This window comes from Panthera tigris, chromosome F3, assembly GCF_018350195.1.
Source record: "Panthera tigris isolate Pti1 chromosome F3, P.tigris_Pti1_mat1.1, whole genome shotgun sequence".
NCBI classification, from domain to species: domain Eukaryota; kingdom Metazoa; phylum Chordata; class Mammalia; order Carnivora; family Felidae; genus Panthera; species Panthera tigris.
In genome coordinates, this window is record NC_056678.1 from 8559627 (window position 1) to 8582954 (window position 23328).

General features: G+C 40.3%; 1 protein-coding gene across 1 annotated transcript in view; it reads right to left on the reverse strand.

Moving 5' to 3' along the window:
* The window catches only part of KMO (kynurenine 3-monooxygenase), a 37610-nt gene extending 15378 nt beyond the window's left edge, over nt 1-22232 (reverse strand). The window contains 9 exon segments of the mRNA XM_042976846.1: nt 940-1061; nt 1888-1959; nt 5159-5324; nt 6675-6762; nt 10232-10280; nt 17608-17697; nt 18897-18994; nt 20122-20191; nt 22131-22232. Coding sequence (XP_042832780.1) covers nt 940-1061; nt 1888-1959; nt 5159-5324; nt 6675-6762; nt 10232-10280; nt 17608-17697; nt 18897-18994; nt 20122-20191; nt 22131-22232 — 857 coding nt within the window.
* Between the last annotated feature and the right edge of the window lie 1096 nt (nt 22233-23328).

Here is a 23328-nt window from a genome sequence, read left to right on the forward strand (position 1 = left end):
CCAGGAAACATAAGGACTAAAATTGCAGCATGTGGAGATTTCTCTTCAACATCAGAGGAGGGATCAGTGAACACCAAATCTGTAGCTAAGGATGAAAACTGACAGTTTTAAACAGACTCGCTCTGGGCTGGTAGTGGGTCATCCCTTTTACATAGTGCATGTCATTGTCATGACTGCCCCGAAAGGTAGATATCCTGATGCCCGTTTTAAAGATAAGAAATCTGAGGCTTGGGAGTAAGGGGCAGAAGCAGCATTAAATCTTGCTTTCTGCACCATTGTGCTGCCTCCACGAAAACATTGGTGGAGGCAGAGAATGGACTGGATTCAAGGGAGGGACGGTGGGAGCAGAATGAGACCAAATGACATGCCGGTGGGGTGGGTGGCGCTGACAGGGGCCAGAGGGGCCATGGGTCATAAACCAGACAGCTAACAAGCTGGCTACCAGTCGGGCAGCTCTGTATGAGCCAGGTCCTGTGCCAGATGATTTATAGGCATGAACTCCTCCAGTCCTCAACAACCGTTTGGGGCAGGTACTGCTATTTATTACCATGTTACTGTGAGGGCCCCAAGACATGGGGAACCAGAGACTTGCATCTGCTGGGCCTTGGACCTGTGTGTCCACCAGCAGAGGGAGGCACAGCCCAGCTCTGCAGCACAACTGGGAGGGACCTGAGAGCCTGCCCAGGAGGCAGAAAGGCCTGGGGACATGGGTTACTTGTTTTTCTCAGGGAAAGTTGACCATGGCATGGGGTTTTCAGAATCCCTGCTCACAGCACAACGCCCACTTAGACTTTTGACCGAAGGCAGGCTTCCTGTCCAGGTCACATCAGGATCAGTCACATTTAATCCAAACTGAAGTAAGGTGCATGACCTTTATTTGAATCTTGAATAAATCAAAACAGTGGAGCAAAAGGCACAATTGCACATCTTGAAACTTACTCTCCAATTAGAGGGATGGAATCTGGAAAGTACTTCTGGAAGAAATTCAGCACATCACTGCTGCTTAGAAGTTTTTCAAACTCTTCAAAGGGCATGAACAAAGTACATGTGAAAGATTTGTTCTGCAAGAAGAGGAAGCGTGTGAGAGACTATGTGGAGCCCTAACCTCAGGTTCTTGCTGTGGCCAAGGGGCACCTGGGAGGAATGTCCAGGCAGACAGGAAAGGCATCCTTCCCAAACCTCATTCCCAGAGAAAAGCCCCACCAAGTCCCAGCTACTCCCCAGCTTCTCAGTTATTAGAATTTCTACATGGTAAACCTCAGCCATTTTCACCGAGCCAATACTACACTCCTTGGATTACTAATACGTTGGATTGAATAGTGGTTGGATTGAATTTCTTCCCACTTATTCCCTCTCTCTCTCCTTTTCAAACGGTGTTAAGAGGCACTGGGCATCAGTGTTGCTACCAAGGGAAAATAGACCAACTAGAGAAATACAGAGCCAGATATATAATGAAAAAAAAAATGTCTCTAGGGTCTAATGGAAGAACAGCCATGCTCTTTTTTGATAATGCATATTCCAATGTCCCAGAGACCTCAAAGACTGGAAGTCCTGCCTCATGTAGAACCCGAATCTCTTTGACTTTATTTGCACACCATTTCCTCGTACACCGTCTTGGGAGAGATGACAGGCACCACCATCCACAATCTATCGTTTATCATTTATATATATTAAATCTCCTTTCCACTATAAATAATTGGAATTCCTTCAGGTTTTTCCTCAAGAACCCCAAAGGTGCAATGATGCAATCACTGAAGAGACTAAACAATAATGTTAGGTATACATATGCTAAGTACAAAAGAATTTAGGCATACATGCAAAATACGAAAGTATGTAGTGAAAAACATTAATTACAGATACAAATTATATTGGCAAATTCTGTATTACCATGTTAGGAAGTGCAATCATCATAAAGGTATTTCTAGGCCAAATATGCAGATAATTAGGTTCCATGGCATACTGTAGGGAAAAAGTATATTTATGTTTGATTAGGGCATTAATGCAGCACATCTATAAAACTGTTTCTGCTTATGTTATAATTGTTTCCATAGCAACTCAAATAGTATCATACACATGATGATAAGCACATCTACTGTTATTTTTTTTTTTAATCTTTTTTAACGTTTATTTATCTGAGAGACAGAGCATGAATGGGGGAGGGTCAGAGAGAGGGAGACACAGAATCTGAAACAGGCTCCAGGCTCTGAGCTGTCAGCACAGAGCCCGACGCCGGGCTCGAACTCATGGACCGCGAGATCATGACCTGAGCCGAAGTCAGCCGCTTAACCGACTGAGCCACCCAGGCGCCCCTCATCTACTGTTATTTAAAGTAGAAACTGGCGAGGCACCTGGGTGGTGTCAGTTGAGCGTCCAACTTCAGCTCAAGTCATGATCTCACTGTTCCTAAGTTTAAGCCCCACATCAGGCTCTCTACTGTCAGTAGAGCCTGCTTCGGATTCTCTGTCCTCCTGTCTCTCTGCCCCTCCCCCACTCACACTCTGTCTCAAAAAAATAAACATAAAAAAATAAATAAATAAAGTAGAAATGGTCTTAAAAATGTTTTCTGTCCTGACTTTACAAACTCATATAACTTAGGTGGTATCAGATATAGTTGATACCAGATATAATCAAGAATTAAGAACATACTGTGAGATGTTCTCTCTCTCTATTTCCATGCACACACACAAAAACACACCTATACACATACATATATATGGGCATGCTATATATGCATATACAAACTATGTATGTATATGTACATATATATGTGTGTGTAATATCTTTATACTTTATTTTTCACCTTATTTGAGGACTTATTTGTATAATGGAAAGGTCCTAAGTTTACAGTTCATGGGAAAAATAAAATTTTACAAACAAGCTTCTTATCACTTCTTTCCTACAGAAATCTGCTCTCTTTACTGACCCTATGACAACCCAGTAAGAGCCTGAGTTTTGATTGCTTGGGCATATCTATCGACCTAAATTCTGGAGATTCCCGGGGGTATGATATACATAAGAACATGCAATCAATTTCCAACCATTCTGAGTTTGCATTACTTTTTACAAAGGTTGTGGAGCACCTGCCATGTGTGTCTCTTACATGGTAAAAACACATAAAGCACAGCCTAGGCTCCTAGCCAGCATTTTCACACTCTGTTGGAGTTATTTGTGTCTTTCTTCCTGGCTTTTGATCTCAGAGGCTCAAAGAAAGCTCAACACACAGACACAGAAATGAGTGAGTACATAACTGTCTGGCCTCAGGTTATGGCACAGGTGAATAGGCAGATGCTGAGGTAGAAGTATAGGAAATAAAAGCTGGGCAGGTAAGACATCTGTGGGGTTGAAGTGGTTAAAAGTATGGAAGGATTCATTGATTGGATAAGAAGAGAAGGACAGTGGCTTCTGGGCGGGGGTAAACTTGCTGAGCAAAGCAGAGGTGGCAGAAATGGACAGTGTTTTAGGGAAGGAATTTAGGAAGTGTGAGTAAGGGAGGGAGGGAGGAAGGGAGGGAGGGAAGGAAGTTAGTTTTCCTGAGATTATTTTGAGGACATATTAAAATGCTCCCATGCCTGGGTCCCATTGCTATGTCAGAACGGTGTTTCTTCTTTAAAAGCAGAGAGTTTTATGCTAACTAACTTGGATGTAAATTAAAAAAAAATTAAATTAAAGCAGTGAGTTTTTGTTAACCAATAATTATCACTATTAAATATGAACACCTAGAAAATAAATGGCTATCTTAAATCTACATTAAAAGGCCTGATTCCACTGAAGTCTGGGACAATTTTTTTTAAATGTTTATTTATTTTTGAGACAGAGAGAGACAGAGCATGAATGGGGGAGGGTCAGAGAGAGAGGGAGACACAGAATCGGAAGCAGGCTCCAGGCTCTGAGCTGTCAGCACCAGAGCCTGACACGGGGCTCGAACTCAGAGACCGTGAGATCATGACCTGAGTCAAAGTCGGAAGCTCAACCGACTGAGCCACCCAGGGGCCCCTAGTCTGGGACAATTTTTAACAGAATCCTATTATCTTGTAAAACAGAATTATCAGATCCTGGGCCATGAGAACAAAGTTCACCTGAAAAATGTAAAATTAGCACTTAAGAATTACTAAATACTTTTCTGACCAGGAGGAAGAACTAGGAAAACAATGATTTAGTGATATATTATAGATCTGACTGGCTCATACAATTTGGTATATACCTGGTATATAATAGCACTATCACAAATTGACTAGCTATGTTATAGACGTGTGAATTTCAGATAGGATAAATTACATCTTAAAAATACCTTAAAAATAGATGTTCTTTATGTAACTCAAATTTAAATTGTGCTATTTACTTATCTTTACCTATAAGCCAATATCCTTATTGCTTCTGTTGGTATTTTAACTTCCCTTAATAAGATTCTACATTTATTTGCTACGACAATATAAAACATAGCTATGATGTATTTGCCTCAAGCCCCATAGGTTTTAACCTGGGAACCAGGAAATGAGAAAACATGCAATGAAAATCTCTTTGCATTAGCTTGCTATTCATTTTATTTAATAATCATTACTTGGTATAATCATGAGTATAAGAACTCTGGATTGTCAGTATACAGAATGATTCCTGACCCACTTTTTTTCTACCAAGAAAAAAGAGAAAAATGACATTATTATGTCAGACAAATTCCCTCTGTGTTCCCAGTAGGGTAGCTGTAATTCCTCTTCTTTCCTGACCACTCAAAAAAGCATATCTTGAAGGCAAGGGAGAGAAGTGATGTTATTTTTTTTGATGTTTATTTATTTATTTTTGAGAGAGAGAGAGAGAGAATGCAAGCAGGGGAGGGGCAGAGAGAGAGGGAGACAGAATCCCAAGCAGGCTCCAGGTTGTCAGCACAGAGCTCAATGAGGGGCTCGAACCCACAAACTATGAGATCATGAGCTGGGCCAAAAGCAAGAGTCAGATGCTTAACTGACTGAGCCATCCAGGATCCCCAAAATTATATTAAAGGGATACTTGTACACCCAACTTATTATTCTTTGCAAAGGACTATAGCAGACCTCAGAACTCATCCAAATATGCTATTGAGAACAAGTGCACTAGAATATGCATCTTCACTAGTCCAAGGGGCAGGAGGGCTATGGGAAGAAGCCAAAGAAGGGAAAGGACTTACATCCCCATTCTTGGGTGGAATCGTCAGCTCCATGTACCCATGAGGAATGTACTGCTGGCTGTAATCAAAGCGTGGTTTCTTCATGAGGTGAGTTCTGACAGTTGAGTAGGCTCCATCACATCCTACAATGAGGTCATAAGTGGCATCTTTGGGAACTTTGTCAGATCTGAAAAATAAAATGAACCATCCAAAAAAAAAAAATCTAGTGGTAAAAATGATGCTGTTCCTCTTCTTGGATATAAAAAGTAGCAACTCAAGGGGGCCCCTCCTCACTTGTACATATCTGATTTTGAGCTTAGAGTTGATAGCTATAGAGTAAAGATGACAACCCTCACCTCTATGGTGGTGTTGCTCATGAGAATGAGAATAACACCACTACACCAATTAATAAGGACATGCCAGGCCACTGAAATGTGACTAAGGCTTGAGTCCCCTGCACAAAGGAAGAGTCTTGAGAAGAAGGCAGAGTGAGGGAGGGGATGGACCAGGGCAGAGATGGCACAGGAGTTGCCAGGAACAGTGTGTTTAGCGTGAGTGGAGGGTATTGGAAGACAAGCTCAAGAAAAGAGTACAATATGGGGAAGGAAAAGAGGGAGGAGAAGAAGATAATTTTTAACGTTAAGACAAAAGGTTTAAATACATTCTTCTGGCAAAAGAGAAAATAACTTTCCATTGAGGGGATGGTGAATAAAGAGTGGTAATTTAGGAAAACTCATTTGGCACTGGAGGTATTGAACTGGAGGCAGAGTGCAGGGGGGAGGGGACAAGGAGAGGACAAGGTGATTGCAGTAGCCTGCGTGTGCAAGTGTGAGAACCCAGGGACCATGGGCCTCAGAAGAAAGACATAGGCTCTGAAGCCAACCAGGGAGTAAGAAAGATGGGCAGGGTCATAGATTTAATGGGAGAAAGTAAGGAAAAGGGCACACAAGAATGATTCTAATTATTAACGACATTAAGGAGGTCAGGACTGGACATGCTTGGAGAGAAATAGATGGTCAAGTTTTAAGATATGTTTGAAAGCATGGCAAGAGGTGCCTGTGAAGGTGTTTAACAGAACATTAACATGGATTAGTACTGAAAGAAGGATTGAGAGGGGAGACAGAGGCGTGGGCTAGGGAGGTTCATTTTAGCCAAGGGAATTTTTAAGTGGTGGTTGAGTGGACTGGGAATCCATGACATGTCCCAAGGATGGGACACGGAGCTAGGAACTTTAGAGGACATAGAGGCAGCCAAGGAGAGGCAAATAGTTTCCAGAAAGAGGAGAGGGAACACAGGGCAGAGAGCGTTTGAAGAGTGTGGCTACCAGTGTGGAACATGGTAGGATGCTGAGCCCGCACGAGAATCAAGAAGAGTCACTTGTGTTGGTATTCAGAAGTCATCCAAAGGCTGGTTTTTGATGTTTCTTTGAGTCCCTTTTAGTGATCATTTAAATCTTTCAAAGAAGCCAAAGAACAAAGTTTACTGATACAGTTCACTGCTCTAACCCTTCACCTCTGCAGTCAAGACCACTGATTACCCAAGCACTGTGATCCTTCCTTCCTCAGGATTACATTTCAACAGCCGGTGGCCAAAGTGCACCTTTGCATTGGGGTATTTCTCAACAGCTGAGGAGACAAAGAAAATGAGCAAATGGAAATGAAATTCCAATTCTTATTTCACTTAATGAAATTGAAATTGTTATTTCCTGAGAACAGTAATGATAGAGATGTTTATTCTTAAGACTGTAATAATGAATTAGCACAAAGTGGTAATTTGACAACTATTTGGCAAATGTTCTAGGATAATTTGGTAGTAAAAGAGATGAATACAAATCAACTATCCTCATCCGAAAAAATACAACTAATTCCATTATGCAAATTCTTACGTTACTGTGATGGTTGTCACCCTGGAAAAGAAGCAGGCATCACATATTTTAAAATTTGCCTCTAATTTCTGATTCTGTGATTACAAATACTCAGCCAAACTCCTCTTCTCATGCTATGCCTCATTCTATATCTCTTTTTAGTAGTTCTCTAGACTTCTGAGTCAAGTCACAGATGTAGATTTTGATACTAATTTCTTTTTGTAATCAAACACTGGAACACTGAGGGGAAAAAATGAGTAAGAAGATCTAAAACTTCTCAATAAATACAATCAAAGTATTCTGGTGCTTTTTTTTTATTTTGCCTGTTAGCAATCTATAGAAATTAATGAATTATCATATTCTTGCCATAGCAGTAAAATATGATTTTTGCCCCTATTAATTCTCATGGATAGGAGATCTATAATTATAGGTTATTTACTGTTCTTAAAGCTACAAGTCAGATCTACTTACCTATGTTTAAGAAATCTTTTGACAAATAACTTTGGAGAAATCAGAATTTATCTGAACAACTAAGGATATCTTTTATAAACCCTAAGTGTGTTTTAATGCTTGAAAAAATTAAATTAAATTACGTTTATTTTTTATTTAAGTGCACACTAATACATCCCAAAGAATTTTCCACAGAACACTAGTCCTGGAATATGCTCCCTAAAAAAACTGTTTTGTGGTCAGAGTGATTGGAAAAATGCTAACACTCTGAACTTCTAGGCTGTGCGGTCCTGGTCCTCAACCACATGTGGCTCAAGTCCTTGAAATGTGGCTAGTCCAAATGGAGATGTGTTGCACCCACTGGGTTTTGACAACTCAGTACCTAATAAAAAAGGTCTCATGCATCACTGTCTTCCATTGATGACCCATTGAAATGATTATATTTTGGATATAAATATATTGTTAAAATTAAGTTCACCTGTTTCTTTTTAGGCTTTTAAATGTGGTTAATATAAAATGTTAAATTATACAAGTGGCTGGCCTTTGTGGCCAAATCTTGGACAGTGTTGCCCTAGAAAATCCATAATGCAGACTAGCTGAATAAAGGCCCTGAGAAATACTGTAAGAAAACTTTCAAAACTTGTTTCATGCAGGATTTATCAAACTTACTTGATTGCATGTCCTTTTCCTGCTTGCTTTACTTAACAATTATTAACAAACCCCTCCCTCCCGGCCCTGGACAGTGAACCATGAAACTATCCTACATGAGATGCAGTGGTTGTTTGTTACCACACCTTCAGAGGGGAGGCTGTGCAGTCAGGAGGGACTGTTTGCACATGGAGCTGGCAGCTCACATGTTTGTGTAAAGGAAGGGCAGCTGTGTGAAAGAGTTTATATGCCAAACAACGTTTAGAGGTTGAGAGTCTGTTCGGCGGGGCCCGGGGGGGGGGGGGGGTGGGCTAAATGGATGATGGGTATTAAGGAGGGCACTTGTGATGAGCACTGGGTATTTTATGCAACACTAAATACTCCTGAAACTAATATTACACTATATGTTAACTAACGAATTTAAATAAAAACTTGAAACTTATTAAAAAAAGATAAAATAAAAATAAAATAAATGAAATGAAAAAAAGAGAAAGTTCATGTACACTTTATTCACATATTTCTGGCATTTATGAAATTGCACACTGTGCAGAACGTTCCCAAGGAAAACCGGGTATGGGAGCTTCTGGTCTGTCCACCAAGATCAGCTCTTCCCAGGTTGTAGCTCCTACTGCTAGCAGATATTTCACGTGTAATATTGGAGGCACTGACTCTAGGAGATAAAGGCATGGACTTTGGAGTAACAGATCCAGCTCCAGCACAGACTCTACCACTTATTAGCAGTGTGGGCTGCTGTACGGGGAGCATGAGAAGCCTCCTCCCCTGTCAAACTGAGGGAAAAGGAGTTCCTGCCTCACAGAGCTGTTGGGAGGGTTATAAAAATCGATGCGCTATAGAGCATCTATAGAGTGCTCTATAGAGCACTTAACACACTTCCCGGGGTCTCAGTGAGTGCTCTCATTCTTAATAAATTCAGAGATACTCTAAAGAGATTGTCTTAGGTTGGCCATACCACTTTTTAAAAAGCTGTTTTGTGGCTTCTTGAGATCAATATCAGTATATCTAGCCACCTACCCCCCCCCCATCTACCCATCCAAAAGATGGTCTTGCAAATGTAAGTCAAGAAGTAAAATTAAGAAGAATATTGAGCCCTATTTCTGAAGTCCGTGGTGAATCAGCTAGAGTGATCTTCCCAGCACACCTCCTGCCAGCTCAATTCAATTCAACAGAAACACTGCAGAATCATTCTGGGTAGAAGGGTGGGGAGAAACACAGATAATCATGTAGAAACTCTGCTCTCCAGAACTCAGAGGCTGCTGGATTACAGAGAGGAGTTGATTTAAAAGATAGTATTGAGGAGAGCACCTTTTGGGATGAGCACTGACTGCTGTATGGAAAATTTGACAATAAATTTCATATTTAAAAAATGTAAAAAAAGATAGAATTACTCAAGTGTTATGTTCTGCAGGGAATGAATCTAATTAGCACAAATACTGAAGAGGAGAAAAAGCTGTTATGGCCAAGGGCTACCTGGCAAGTGATTGAACTGATCATCCATGCTGCAAGTTTAATTTGCAATCCAGTGGCTTCTCCATTAATGGGTGTGTCTGTAACACATTACAGTCCTCAAGGTATGTTTTATGCCTTCCTCTTTTTCAACCTCCTACACCCTCTGCTATTTGGTTTCCTACAATTCCTACAAATTGGCCCCTGTGCTCTGGCTTTAAGTTCAGGGTTGGCTTTATGCACCCAGGGATTATCATAATACTCTGAAGACTGCAGCCCTCTTCAGCCTTCAACTACTGCTTTTTATCTTTCTATAGTGAAGAGCTAATCGTGTCTTTTTGCAAATCATTCGAGGGTATCTGTTGTTCCTCTAGTCCATGAGTTCTTCAGGGTGAACATTCATTCATTCCAGTGTTGAAAAGACAATAGGAATTCAACGTGTGTTGAACAAATGATTTTTATTTAGATCAGTGACAAGATGAAAAAGAGATGTCAGAGGATGCATCACTACTACTTTTCAAGGACTTTGTATTGTACATAGCCTTGCCCTTAATAACCCATGAATAACCCATGAAAAGGAATAGTAAGCAAATCCCAGTGAATCACGTAACAGGGTTAGGCTTACGTGCTTTACTGAAAGTGACAACTGAATAAAGCATTGGACTTACCAGTCAACAGCTCCTTGTTTAGATTTTCTCTGCTTATAGAAAGAATATACTGCAAGAAAAATATAGTAGATACTGTTTACTTCTGAAGAATAGACAAATATTATTCATTATTACTCATTATTATTCACATTATTCATTATTATTCATTCAGCAATAGGAAATACTTAGCAGAAGTTTGCAAACTTAGTTTTATAACCATTTAGCTAATTAGCCTTTTAAAAATAAACACTTTAACCAAATACATATAAAACAATGTTCAAGTTACAACTTTGGCTTTTTCAAGGTTTGATATTATAAAAACCAAATCCTTCTTTTATAGCAAAAATGTTATTTTTACTAAGGTAGTTTTAACAACATCTTATATTTTCATCTTAGATCTACAAATTGATGTGTTAGAAAAACTTCAGTAATGACAGCGACGTTGGAATAAATGTGGTATTTCCTAAAGAGACTACCTGGAAGGCATTCATTAAATGTGAAAGGAATGTGTGTTGGGGGGGATGGTAATGGTGAGGAAATTGTGCACAGAAGCAGGGTCAGCCCTCCCTGGGACATGTGTTCTTTATTTCTGACTTTATAGGACAATTAAACAGGGCCGCCTGTTCCAAAAGGCACAGTGGGCACAACGCCCAGGGTCCACATACTTTTAGGGGTTCACAAAAATGTTTTAATTTTAGTTTATACTGAAATTAGAAGAAAAAAAATAAATGTAATGAATCTATGAGAATGAATCCAGCCTGGGTTATTTTATTTTTATTTATTTTTTTAATGTTTATTCATTTTTGAGAGACAGAGACAGAGCATGAGAAGGTGAGGGGTAGGGAGAGGGAGACAGAATCTGAAGCAGGCTCCAGGCTCTGAGCTGTCAGCACAGAGCCTGATGTGGGGCTCAAACCCACAGACCATGAGTTCATGACCTGAGCCAAAGTTGGATGCTTAACTGACTGAGCCACCCTGGCACCCCAGCCTGGGTTATTTTCATCTTTATACCAATGCCCTCCTAAAATCTAATTTTTAATATTTATTGTTTCAGAGGGAGAGGGACCCACAAAGGCGAAAGTGCCCACCTAGGGCCCGTGAAAGTCATAATACAACCTCACACTTCAGGGTGAACCTATTCTTTAAAACTTTAAAGCATATGTTTCCCAAATTTTGAAACATCACATCATTTCATACAAATATGCTCATTTTATAAATCTTCACCTCATCCCAAAGTAGACATTTAATATTAACAGTGAACCCTACAGTTGGTGTAAAAACAATTCGGTCATGCTACAGAGGCAATGACTGAAGAGGGGCTTCCTGTGTCTTTGCTATGAATTAAAATGAACAGGACTTCATTCTCTGCCTCTTCTGTTCTGTTTTCCAGTCTTCTGTGTCATTAATGACCTAATTTCAATGGAAACCACACTTGCCATTCAAAATATGTTTGGAAACATTTAAATTAGGGAAACTCATATACGGAGGGAAACTATTCTTTCCTTATCAGTGGCCAGGCTTGGTTGACATCTGCATCATTTGGGAACTGATACACACATGGGTCCTGTGGAGAGTCCCTGTCCTTCTACCCGGCATCTGCAGGCGAAAGTTAGAGCCTCCCCCATCAAGCCCCACTTCTCCAATGCCTATTCTAAAAAGTTGGTCTTATGAGGAAAAAATAAGAACAAACAAGTCTTCACCATACATGTTAATCAAATTATAGCGTTGTTCACCTTGAACTTATATAGTGATGAACATCCATTGTTTCTCAATAAGACTGGTGGGGGGTGGGGGGGAACTGCATCTCTGGTGAAGGCTACAAAGAAATAGTTCTCATAGTCCAGCTCCACATTTTCTATCTGGATAGCTTTATTGAACTTATTTATCACAACAATGATAAAAACAAAAAAAACTCTGGTTGTCAGCTGGCAGCCATAAATTTCAAATAGCTCGAATGACTACAATTTAGTCTATTTTTTGAGTCAGTATTCAACTGTCCTTACTCATCATATTGCATTTTAAAAAATCCTATGTATTCTTCCTAGACATATAGTAGAGTAATTATAAATGAATTCAACATTAATCCAAGACTGAAACTGGCTTCTGTCTGTTGCTGCTTAGTGACTCAGTTGTATTTTACAGACCAGGTTGTTTCAAACGAACCTTCACAAATGTCCTTAATAAAATACAACAGTGATTAAAAAAAGAAGAAACAAGTCAGGAAGTATAAAGAGGTCCTTGTAACCAAAACATTAACAATGAAACCTAAAGGAAGTTTGATAATCTCCTTTGGAGATTTGTAGAACAAGAGTTGCAGTGCTGACTTTTTCAAATATTTTAGAAAAACATGTTTACACCCTATATCCTGAAAGCCTGTAAAAGGGAATGTTTTCTACTAAGGGGGCTCTATTCCTCTATTTGGGGCATAGGAACTGGGGAGCTAGGGGAGGTGGGGGGGGGAATGGGAGAAATAGGTGAAGGGGATTAAGAGTACACTTATCCTGATGGGCACCTAGTAGTATATGGAAGTGTTGAATCACTATCGTGTGCACCCGAAAGTAATATAACACTGTATGTTAACTACACTGGAATTAAAATAAAATTAAAAAAATTTTTTCTCTGCATCATTAAAAAAATTGGGGAGCTCTGACCTGCTCTGTATGTCAGAGAATATTTTGATAGTTCCCAGGACAATTTGGGAGGGAGAGGGCTGGAATGAGCAAGACTGGAAGAGTCTGGACCCTGCCAGGGAGGAAAGGCAGAGAATACAACAGCTGGAGGAAGGAGGCTCAGAGAAGGTTGATGCCAACAGAAGATGGGCTGCCTGGGGATTTGCAGAAATCCTGGGGTCATGGGGAGGGCTTTTGACTTCCACAGGTTGTGGAATTGAGTGATTCAAGGCAATTTTATGTAGTTCTTAAAGGAGGCCCCATGTTCAACCCTGTCATAAGAGTAATGATGCAAACCAAAGAAAGAAAGGTGGCTGCAAATTTAGCACTGACTGAGTTCTTAAGAATTGAGAATGACAGGACCGTGGGTGAGTGATCACTTCCTGCTTCTTCTGTGTTGAAGGTCCCATATGGTAACTCCCACCAACACCTTCACCCTCTTGGGCACCAGTAGAAATGAAGCTGTCCCACCCCCACTCCAGTGCTGGGGGTAAGAAACTCAGTTTGGTGCTCAGGTCCACTTCCTTCTGCTCATCTAATGTTCCGATATTCTGAACCATATTTTATTCCTCTGTCTACTCATACTTTGTTGGCTCAGTCTCTGGGGAGGGAATGATGTCAGAATTGGCCTTCTTAGCTAACTCCCTGTGAATCCAAGACAAAGGTAGGGATGATTACTGTGGTCACTCTCAATTTAGCAAAAGCAATAATACAACTTAGCAATACTGCCCAGCACTCCTGGGAGCGCCTCCTACACCTATGTTGCACTGGCCACTGTCCATGAGGACACCTGCCCTGTGCCTCCCTTGATGTTGACCTCATGTACTCATGCAGGCTGTCTCATCATCCGTAAAACAAGGTGGTTGGATTCAACGAATCCAAGGTTGGTGATCACGCTATGATTCTGTAATGCGAAAGTGCATCACAAGTGTTCTTACCCAATACACACTGGGCACTTAAACATTTATATATTTTTGGAGTTCTTGTCTCACCCAACTTCCGTCCATAGACGGATGCTCCTTTAATTGGGAGAACACTATTTTGCTGTCGATTTAATATTTAAACAAAATGTCCGCCTCAATCCTCGCTTTTTCCGTGAGGTCTTCTCGGAAAACTGAAGCTTCTTCCCTCTCCAAACCATACAGCTGAGCACTCCATCTCTCAGAAGAGTTCTTTTTGCAAGAACTTGATTACCGTCTGTCCTCAATGCTTACAAGCTCCTCTCCCAGTCCTCAGTAACCAGCACTAGCACGCAGTATGGAACACAGAAGAGTTAGTGTTTATGACAGGATACGTTTAGTAGGTATAGCTTACCCTTGACTGGTATGTGTGAACCTTGTGTTCCTTTCCTACAACGCCAAGCCCAGCTTGGAGCCACTTGAACAGGACATGTTAATTATCCAAAACTGTTTATCTGATCAGGGATGATCAGTGGATCTTCTTCCCCTTCTTTCTCCTGCCTGGCTCATACGTTAAGACTCTGTACCTATGTTTTTACCATGCCAAAAATAAGCAGGTTACTATTTAAACAAAAAAAATTTTTAACGTTTATTTATTTTTGAGAGAGAGAGAGACAGAGCATGAACAGGGGAGGGTCACAGAGAGAAGGAGACACAGAATCTGAAACAGGCTCCAGGCTCTGAGCTGTCAGCACAGAGCCCGACGCGGGGCTCGAACCCACGGACCGTGAGATCATGACCTGAGCCGAAGTCGGACGCTCAACCGACTGAGCCACCCAGGCGCCCCAAAATACATACTTTTATTTTTTTTTTAATTTTTTTTTTAACGTTTATTTACTTTTGAGACAGAGAGAGACAGAGCATGAACAGGGGAGGGTCAGAGAGAGGGAGACACAGAATCTGAAACAGGCTCCAGGCTCTGAGCTGTCAGCACAGAGCCCAACGCGGGGCTCGAACCCACGGACCGTGAGATCATGACCTGAGCCGAAGTCGGACGCTTAACCGACTGAGCCACCCAGGCGCCCCAGGTTACTATTTTAGAAAGTCACTAAATGGAAAAAAATGGATCTTTCCCCACTCCCTCCCATCTCCCATAGGCCCTTAGTTGTTGGAATGTTTTACTTTCTGCCACTTTTTAAATAAATGTTATGGAGTAGAACACACATGATATAACATTTACCATTTTAACCCCTTTTTAAGTACACAGTTCAGTGGCATTAAATACCTTCACACTGTGTATGGGCATCAGCAACATCCATCCACAGAAATCTTCGTCTTATAAGACTGAAACTCTCTACACATTAAGCAATGGCTCCCCATTTCTCCCTCCCTCCAGGCCCTGGCAACCACCATTCTACTTTCTGTTTCTATGAATTTAACTACTCTGGATACCTCACATAAGTGTAATTTGGCATTTGTCCTTTTGTGAATGGCTTATTTCACTTAGTATAAAGTCCCCTCCAGTTTCAACCATGTTGTAGCAGGTGTCACAATCTTTTTTTTTAAGGCCAAATAGTATTCCAGTGTATGTTGTATAGAAAACCTCCCCTTCTCCTCTGGTGAATATCTTCTTTCCTCCCACTTACTACCACATGCACAACACTCTGACACCAGATGTGTTTCGCGGGGTGGGGAGAGGGGGGAGATTCCTCCACCAGGCCATTTCTCAGTGACACAAGCTGGCTGTCCCACAATTTAATCACTCTGACACTATCTGCCTGGATAGCCTCAGATCCTAAAGGTTGGGGTTCAGTGCCATGAGATTGTACCCCCCACTCCCCCACACGCACTTCAAATGCCAATGGCAATACAGTTTGCAACTGGGCTTCTAACCAGTCAGCTGTAAGTTAGATGTTCCCATGAGCCCCTCTTCAGGTTCAATCAATTTGCTAGGGCAGCTCGCAGAACTCAGGAAAACAGTAGACTTACTGTTTAAAGGGTACAGATAAAAATCTAGATGGAAAAACGTGTAGGGCAAGATATGTGTTTGCCCTCTGTGGGTGAGCCATCTCCAAGTACCTCCTTGTGTTCATGAACCTGGAAGCTCTCTGAACCCCATACTTTTGGGATTTTTGTGGCATCTTCATCACATGGGCATGTTGGATCATTAACTCCACTTCCAGCCCCTCTCCCCTCTCTTCGGATGGGTGGGGCTGAAAATTCCAAACTTCCAATTAAGGCTTGGTCTTTCTGGTGACCAGCCCCCATCCAAGAGCCCACTGAGAGTTACCTCATTAGAACAAAAGACACTCTTATCACCCAGGAAATTCCAAGGGATTTAGGAGCTCTGGATTAGGAATTACAATCAAAGACCAAATATTAGAAGAAAAGATCTCCTAGTGCTCTTATCACTTAGGAAATTACAAGAGTTTTAGGAGTTCTGTGCCAGGAACAAGGGGTAGAAACCAATATAGATTTTTTTATTATCTTACATACATGGACACCGCATTTTGTTTCTCCATTGATGGACATTTGGGTAACTTTCACTTTTTGGCTATTATAAGTAATGCTACTATGAACATGAGTGTTCAAATATCTCTTCAATTCCCTGCTTTCGGTTCTTTTGGATACATACCCAGAAGAGAAACTGCTGGATCATATGGGAAATTCTATTTTTAATTTTTGGAGGAATGGCTACACTGTTTTCCATAGTGGCTGCAGCATTTTATATTCCTACCAACAGTGCGCAGGCATTCCAACTTCTCTACATCCTTTCCGGTACTAGTTATTTTCTGTTTTCATTCTTGTTTTCTGAGAGTAGCATCCTGACGGGTGTGAGGTGCTTCAGCCACTTGTACCATCACAAGAGCCACACAGACTTTGTTCCCATGCGCGCATGTGCTTTGTCTCTTGCTGCCCAGAATGAGGTCCCTGGAGCAGCAGCATGGACACCACTTGGGTGTGTTTGGAATGCATCACCTCTACCTTCACTCTAGCCCTACAGAATCAGACTCCACACGTTAACAAGATCCCAGAGGAGTCTGAGAATCGCTAATCCACCTGCAGTGGGAGCCCTGTGGGAGCTCAGAGACTCAAAGAATATAAACTTCGTGTGGGCTCTGCCTTTAATAAAATAAGGCCTTGTTGGAAAATCAAGTTGGAGTTTTTCTCTGGTTGATAGCTGTTTGGTACACTCATTCTGTCTCAAAGAAACAAACTTAGAAGGTATAAATATTAGATAAAAATACATGCTTTCCCCACTCCGTGTGTTACTATGTAAAGATAATAGAAACACAAAGCAGAATAATGGATTTTCTTTTGTAAACTTGATTTCACCATCTGGCCTCTGTTGTTTTAGAAATTATATAGCACTAAACACATTTTTGGTTCATTCTCTAAATTCCATTACAGTTAAATTTAGGGCAAGAGAGTCAGTTTGGAGAAGGTAACAACAGTGTAAAACCCTCTAGAGTTGTTCTTGCATTTTATGCTTGACAATAAATACATAGTAATCTTCTCTGTGTAACTGAAAGGAGATGGGAGAGAAAGGGTGTCCCAGGCCAACATGAACAATGCGTAGAGGCAAAGGGCCTAATAGTGATGACAACGTAACTTACTTCTATTGAATGGGGTTATTAGAAACTGAGCCCTATTGTAAGCATCTCATCTCCTATGGATTAACTTATTAACTAGTGTATGTGTCCAAATTGCAGACCGACACAGGCAATGTCAAAGACAGATCTAGAGACAGGAAGGGCCAATAAGCAAGGGTCAAGTTCCAGACATTAGACTCCACTGTAAGTAAACATTATCTTCAGGGTAAACCAACCTGTGACTTGGTCCCATAGGGAACTGCAGACTTTTTTCCTGAAAGAGAGTGAATCATTCTTGCTCTCATGGGAATACCTTGGGCTACAATCTGAAATAAACCAAGAAATATCAATTTCAAGTAGCATAATATGGCATCATAGAATAAGACAGATATCGGTTTTAAAATGTGAGTTTTCAAATATTTTCAAAAAAATTAAAAAAATAGTGCAAAGAGCCGTGGTAACACGGTGTTGTAGAAACTTAAGGAAAGCTATGTTCCTGCAGAACTTAATTTTTGATTTTTTTAACCTTTAGCTTTTGGAATCGACTTAACTTTTATCTGGTCTAAATCACATATTACAATTAAGGAAAATGGGTCAGTGTCAGAGAGGCTGAGTGATTTTCTCATGATCACAAAACAGAGCAACGCATGAGGAGTAAAACCCAGGACTCCCAAAACCCCATGCAAGGTATTTTCCCACACACATATCTGAGGAAACTGGAAATAGAACTGACATCCATACTGGTTTATATGATCATTGAAAAGGCACTTTGTCAGCAAAAGTATAGCAGAAAAATATATTACTTCTGTTCATATTTCCAAGCTACTGCTAGACAGTGAGAAGTTTGGCAACGCTGAGCCTACATGAGGACCCACAATTCTTATCCAAACCCTTGAGGGCACATCAGTTTCAGGATTTTAAAGTTTTCAAATTTTAGATGGGTAATTCTAAGGATATCACATAACACCCAGTGGACGCTGAGGCATCACCCCAAAACAGAGCACAAATATCTGTGGCAAAACATATTCACACTAACCAAGATTTTTTTTTTAAGCCATAAAAAGCGTCACATCTGGTCAAGTTTGCTGCTGAATCAGTGATGAGAAGTTTTCTGTTTCCAGAGCTCTTTGGAGTACAGAATTGTGGGTAAGAGATTATGGACTTGTATGGTCAAAAGAATGAGGTTTGTAGGCCGGCCTCCTGTCATCCTGGATGCAACCTCAGGTCACACTTCCTGCAGGCTGAGACCCACCATTGGACTGCAAACCCAGTGTCGGAAGAGATCATCAGGGAGAGTCACAGGATCCCCCTGCCCTCATCATGCCCCAGTTCCCCAGGCTGCCTCAAGTGTCCAATGTTCACCCTCCTGCCAAATTTAGAAGTTGGAAAACCTTTGTAGACTGAGTTTCCATGCAAAGGTTCTTGACATTAATTGGTGCTTTGAGCCTGGATGAAATCAAGAGCATGCAATTGTTGGAAAATAGCAGGTATTATCTTTTACAAGGAAAATACATTAACAAGGTACCTGATCTTCCAGGCCAATGGCGTGCAAGGCTTGCCGTCCTCTATAAGAAAGGGCCAAGTTAATGCTTCTTCCACGTACAAATTTAGCCACTCGGAGATCTAAGACATTGAAAGTAGACTCTCTATTACACACAGCTCATTATTATCTTAGGACAGAGTGAGCAGATAGCACCTGAATAACTGGTGCATTCAGGACCAAGTTAAAAGACCTTGTTAACTCCTTTAAAGAAAACACTAACAGTAGTAATTTTGTATTAAGTTAAATTTAGATAGTTGAGGTTAAAAAAAATGAAGTTCCTCTTTCTAAAAAAAAAAAATTTCTTTTTAAAATGTAAAGGGATGGAAATGCAAGCTGATGAAGCCACTCTGGAAAACAGTATGGATTTTCCTCAAAAAACAAAAAATAGAACTACCCTACAACTCAGCAATTGCACTACTAGGCATTTATCCAAGGGATACAGGTGTGCTGCTTCGAAGGGACACATGCACCCCCATGTTTAGAGCAGCACTATCAACAATAGCCAAAGTATGGAAAGAGTCCAGATGTCTATTGATGGGTGAATGGATAAAGAAGATGTGGTATATATATACAATGGAGTATTACTCGGCAATCAAAAAGATGAAATCTTGCCATTTGCAACTTCGTGGATGGAACTGGGGGGTATTATGCTATGTGAAATTAGTAGTCAGAGAAAGACAAAAATCATATGACTTCACTCATATGAGGACTTTTAGAGACAAAACAGATTAACATAAGGGAAGGGAAACAAAAATAATATAAAAACAGGGAGGGGGACAAAACAAAAGAGACTCATAAATATGGAGAATAAACTGAGGGTTACGGGAGGGGTTGTGGGAGGGGGGGATGGGCTAAATGGGTAAGGGGCACTAAGGAATCTACTCCTGAAATCATTTTTGTACTATATACTAACTAATTTGGATGTAAATTAAAAATTTAATTAAAAAATTTAAAAAAATAAAAAATAAAATTAAAAAAATAAAAATAAAAAAATAAAATACCTATAAGGACACACACACACACACACACACACACACACACACGAAGGAAAGAGAAAGATGATAGAGGAATGTTTTACAGTGGAAATCTTTTTCTTGCTATTCTGAAATACCACTGATATACGATGGTTATATCAGTAAAAGAAAATGTAAAGAGAAAGAGGTCAGAGAATCAGAACCACATCTCACAATTTTCAGTAATGTCTTACCTTCCCTAGCTTCATATACATCAACTTGGAAATTCCTCTTTGCAAGGAAGCATGCATTTAATGATCCAACCTAGGAATTAAAGCAAGGTTTTTCATATTTTTATCTGACGTCACAAATATAGGGAATTTTTACTGGTAAAATGCAGCATCATGTGTCATTGTATTTGTACTGTATTTGGCTGTCACATCGATTTATTCAGTCACTACCAGAAAGCACCATTGGAAAAATAGTGGGATTAACTCAGGATTAAACGGTATCATTTCAAGAGGTAGCTTTGGTGTTTTTTTTTTTTTTAATTTTTATAGTGAGATATAGTTTTCATACATAAAGATCTTAAAACGTGTACAGTTTACAGAATAGTTAGAAAGCAAACATCCATATAACCACCACTCTACCCATCCATACCTCCCCCACCTGCTCTCCAATTAAGATTCCCAGCCTTTCACCTATGAGTAAATGTTATTCTGACTTTTGTAATAACCCATCCTTGCTTCCTTATAGTTTTACCACTTAGGTATATATCCCAAGGCAGGATAGTTTAATTTTGTCTGCATTTGAATCACATAATTAGAATCACACTTATGTATCTTTTCTTCTTTAACTCAACATAATGCTTCTGAGATTCGTCTATACAGCTGCACGTAAACTCCAGGTCACCCACTTTCATTACTGTATGATTCTTCATTGCCTGAACATCTCACAGATTATTTAGCTGTTCTACTGTTGAAGGACATTTGAGCTGTTTCTGCTCTGGGAATATTTTTTCCCAGTTTTTTTCAAGTTTATTATTTTTTGAGAAAGAGAGAGTGAGAGCAGGGGAGAGGCAGAGAGAGAAAGAGAGAGAGGGGAAATCTCAAGCAGGCTCTGCACTGTCCGCCCAGAGCCCAATGTGGGGCTTGAACTCATAAAACTGTGAGATCATGACCTAAGCCGAAATCAAGAGTCGGGTGCTTAACTGACTGTGCCACCCAGGCGCCCCTATTTTAATCCAGTTTTATTGCAATATAATTAACATATAACATTGTATAAATTTAACATACACAACATAATGATTTGATAAGTGTATACATTGTGAAATGATGGCCCAGGAATATTATTAACAATGCTGCAAAGAACATTTTTGTACATGTATTCTGGCACAGGGGTGCATAAATTTTCTGCAGGGTTCATACACAAAAGCGGGATTCCTGGTCAAAGGTTTATGTATCTTCACCTTTATTGTGTCAAACTGTCTCGAAATTTTGTACCAGTGTGTTTTCTCAACAGCAGTTTCTGACAGTCTATTTTTGCCAGCACTTGGTGTTCTCAAACTTTTAAATCTTCTGGTGAATGGGTAAGATAGGAAAGCACTTGGTTTTGATCTGCATATGACTGACTGCTAGAAAGGTCAAACTCCTTTTCATATACTGACTGGCTGTTCGGATCTCTTCCATAAAGTGCCTGTTTAAGCCTCTAGCCTATTTTCTATTGGATTATCTGTCTTTTTTTCCTACAGATAACTTGAGTTATTCATAGATCTGAGTACAGTCTTCATCATTTTTAAATGTTGCAAATGTCTTCTTGCATTCTGTGGCTTCCCTTTTAAACTTTATAATATCTTTAAAGAATTTTTTTATTACTGAAGTATGATGACATATTGTTCTATTCATTTCAAGTGTGAGACTCTACAGTGGCTTTTAAAAAGGAGTTCTTTATTTTAATGCAGTCACCTTTATCCATCTTTGACATTATTAATAATGCATTGGTATCTTGTTTAAGAAATGTTTTCCTACTTTGAGATTATGAAGAATTTTTTGTCTGTTGTCTTCTCAAGACTTTATAGTGTTGCCTTCTGACAGCTTTATGTAGGTTATAGCAATTTATTTACCGCCTCATTGCTAACAACTTATATTTCGTAAGATCATCCATATTCAATGATCACACTAGAATTTTCAGCAACATTGAATGTTGTTAACTAACTCTCTTGTTGACACCCTAACCTTCCTTTGTTTTCCAGTTGTCTTCATACATCTCTGGCCATTCCTTCTTTTTCTCTTTCATCCTTGCAAGGAAAGACCGTCAAACATTGGAGTTTCTCAAGCTTCCAGCCTAGTCCATCATCCACATCCATGGGGATTCAAAGACTTTCATCTCTTACCCAGATCTCCTTCTTGAGCTCATGCATACAATGTTTCATTGATGAAGCCTCCTAAATATCTCCAAGCACCTCAGAATCAATGGCTCCAAACTGAAACTTGTGATTTTGCCCTGCATTGTGTCAATTCTCTCCACATATTCCTATGTAAATGAATGATATCCATTTATCCTATCCATCTAGTTACTCAAATTAGAAACCTAAGTGTCATCCTTGGGACTTCTCTCCCCCTCATTCTCTGCATCCAATCCCTTCCAAGCTCTGCCAGTTCTACCTTACAATGTTTCTTTACCTATCTCTTTTCATTTTTACCCTTACGCTTCTATCATATCATGAGCATTATGCTTGACCAATGTCAGGCTTTCTGTCTATTCTACCAGCCAACCTATTCTCTGCAAGCAGCCATTTGGTGTAACGGTGAAATGGGTTATCTGAACTAACTTCTGCTACGAGGTAAAGGAAACATAGAGATGAACTTGATGTTTGGAGCCATGTCTGAGGGTATCTACTAATTGCAGGACCCATTGGGAACTTCAACAGAGTTTATGACCATGAAACTGGATGGATACAGTCTGGAACTCAGGACAGCAACCCTGATTTGGGAGGGTTTAACAAATCCGCAGACTTTGAGTCAGGACCCTAAACAGGTACATCCTGGAAGCCAGGTAAACTGGAAATGAGCCAATGATCAAAGGGACAGTGGACTGCCTAGGAATCATCCCTAGTCCTGTTTGGATCATGTTCATCCGGGACTGCTGTGAACCACAGCCACCTGACAGAAGCAAACAGGAGCCTCTCTAGAGAAAAATGCATCTTAGACCTCAAATTTTCTCCACAATATTTGAAAACTATGCAGACCATATAGCCTTCTTTCAACTGCTTGTACACACCACACTCTTTCTGCCACCAGAGAATTTAGCACATCCTATATCCATGGCCAAGAACCTTTTTCCTTTCCCTCTTTAATTGGTAACCCCCATTCATCCTCAGGATTCCATTTGGTTTCACTTCCTTGAGGAAGCCTTCCTCGTTCAAGCTACCTCAACCCCCTTCTTATAAGTTCTTATGGTGC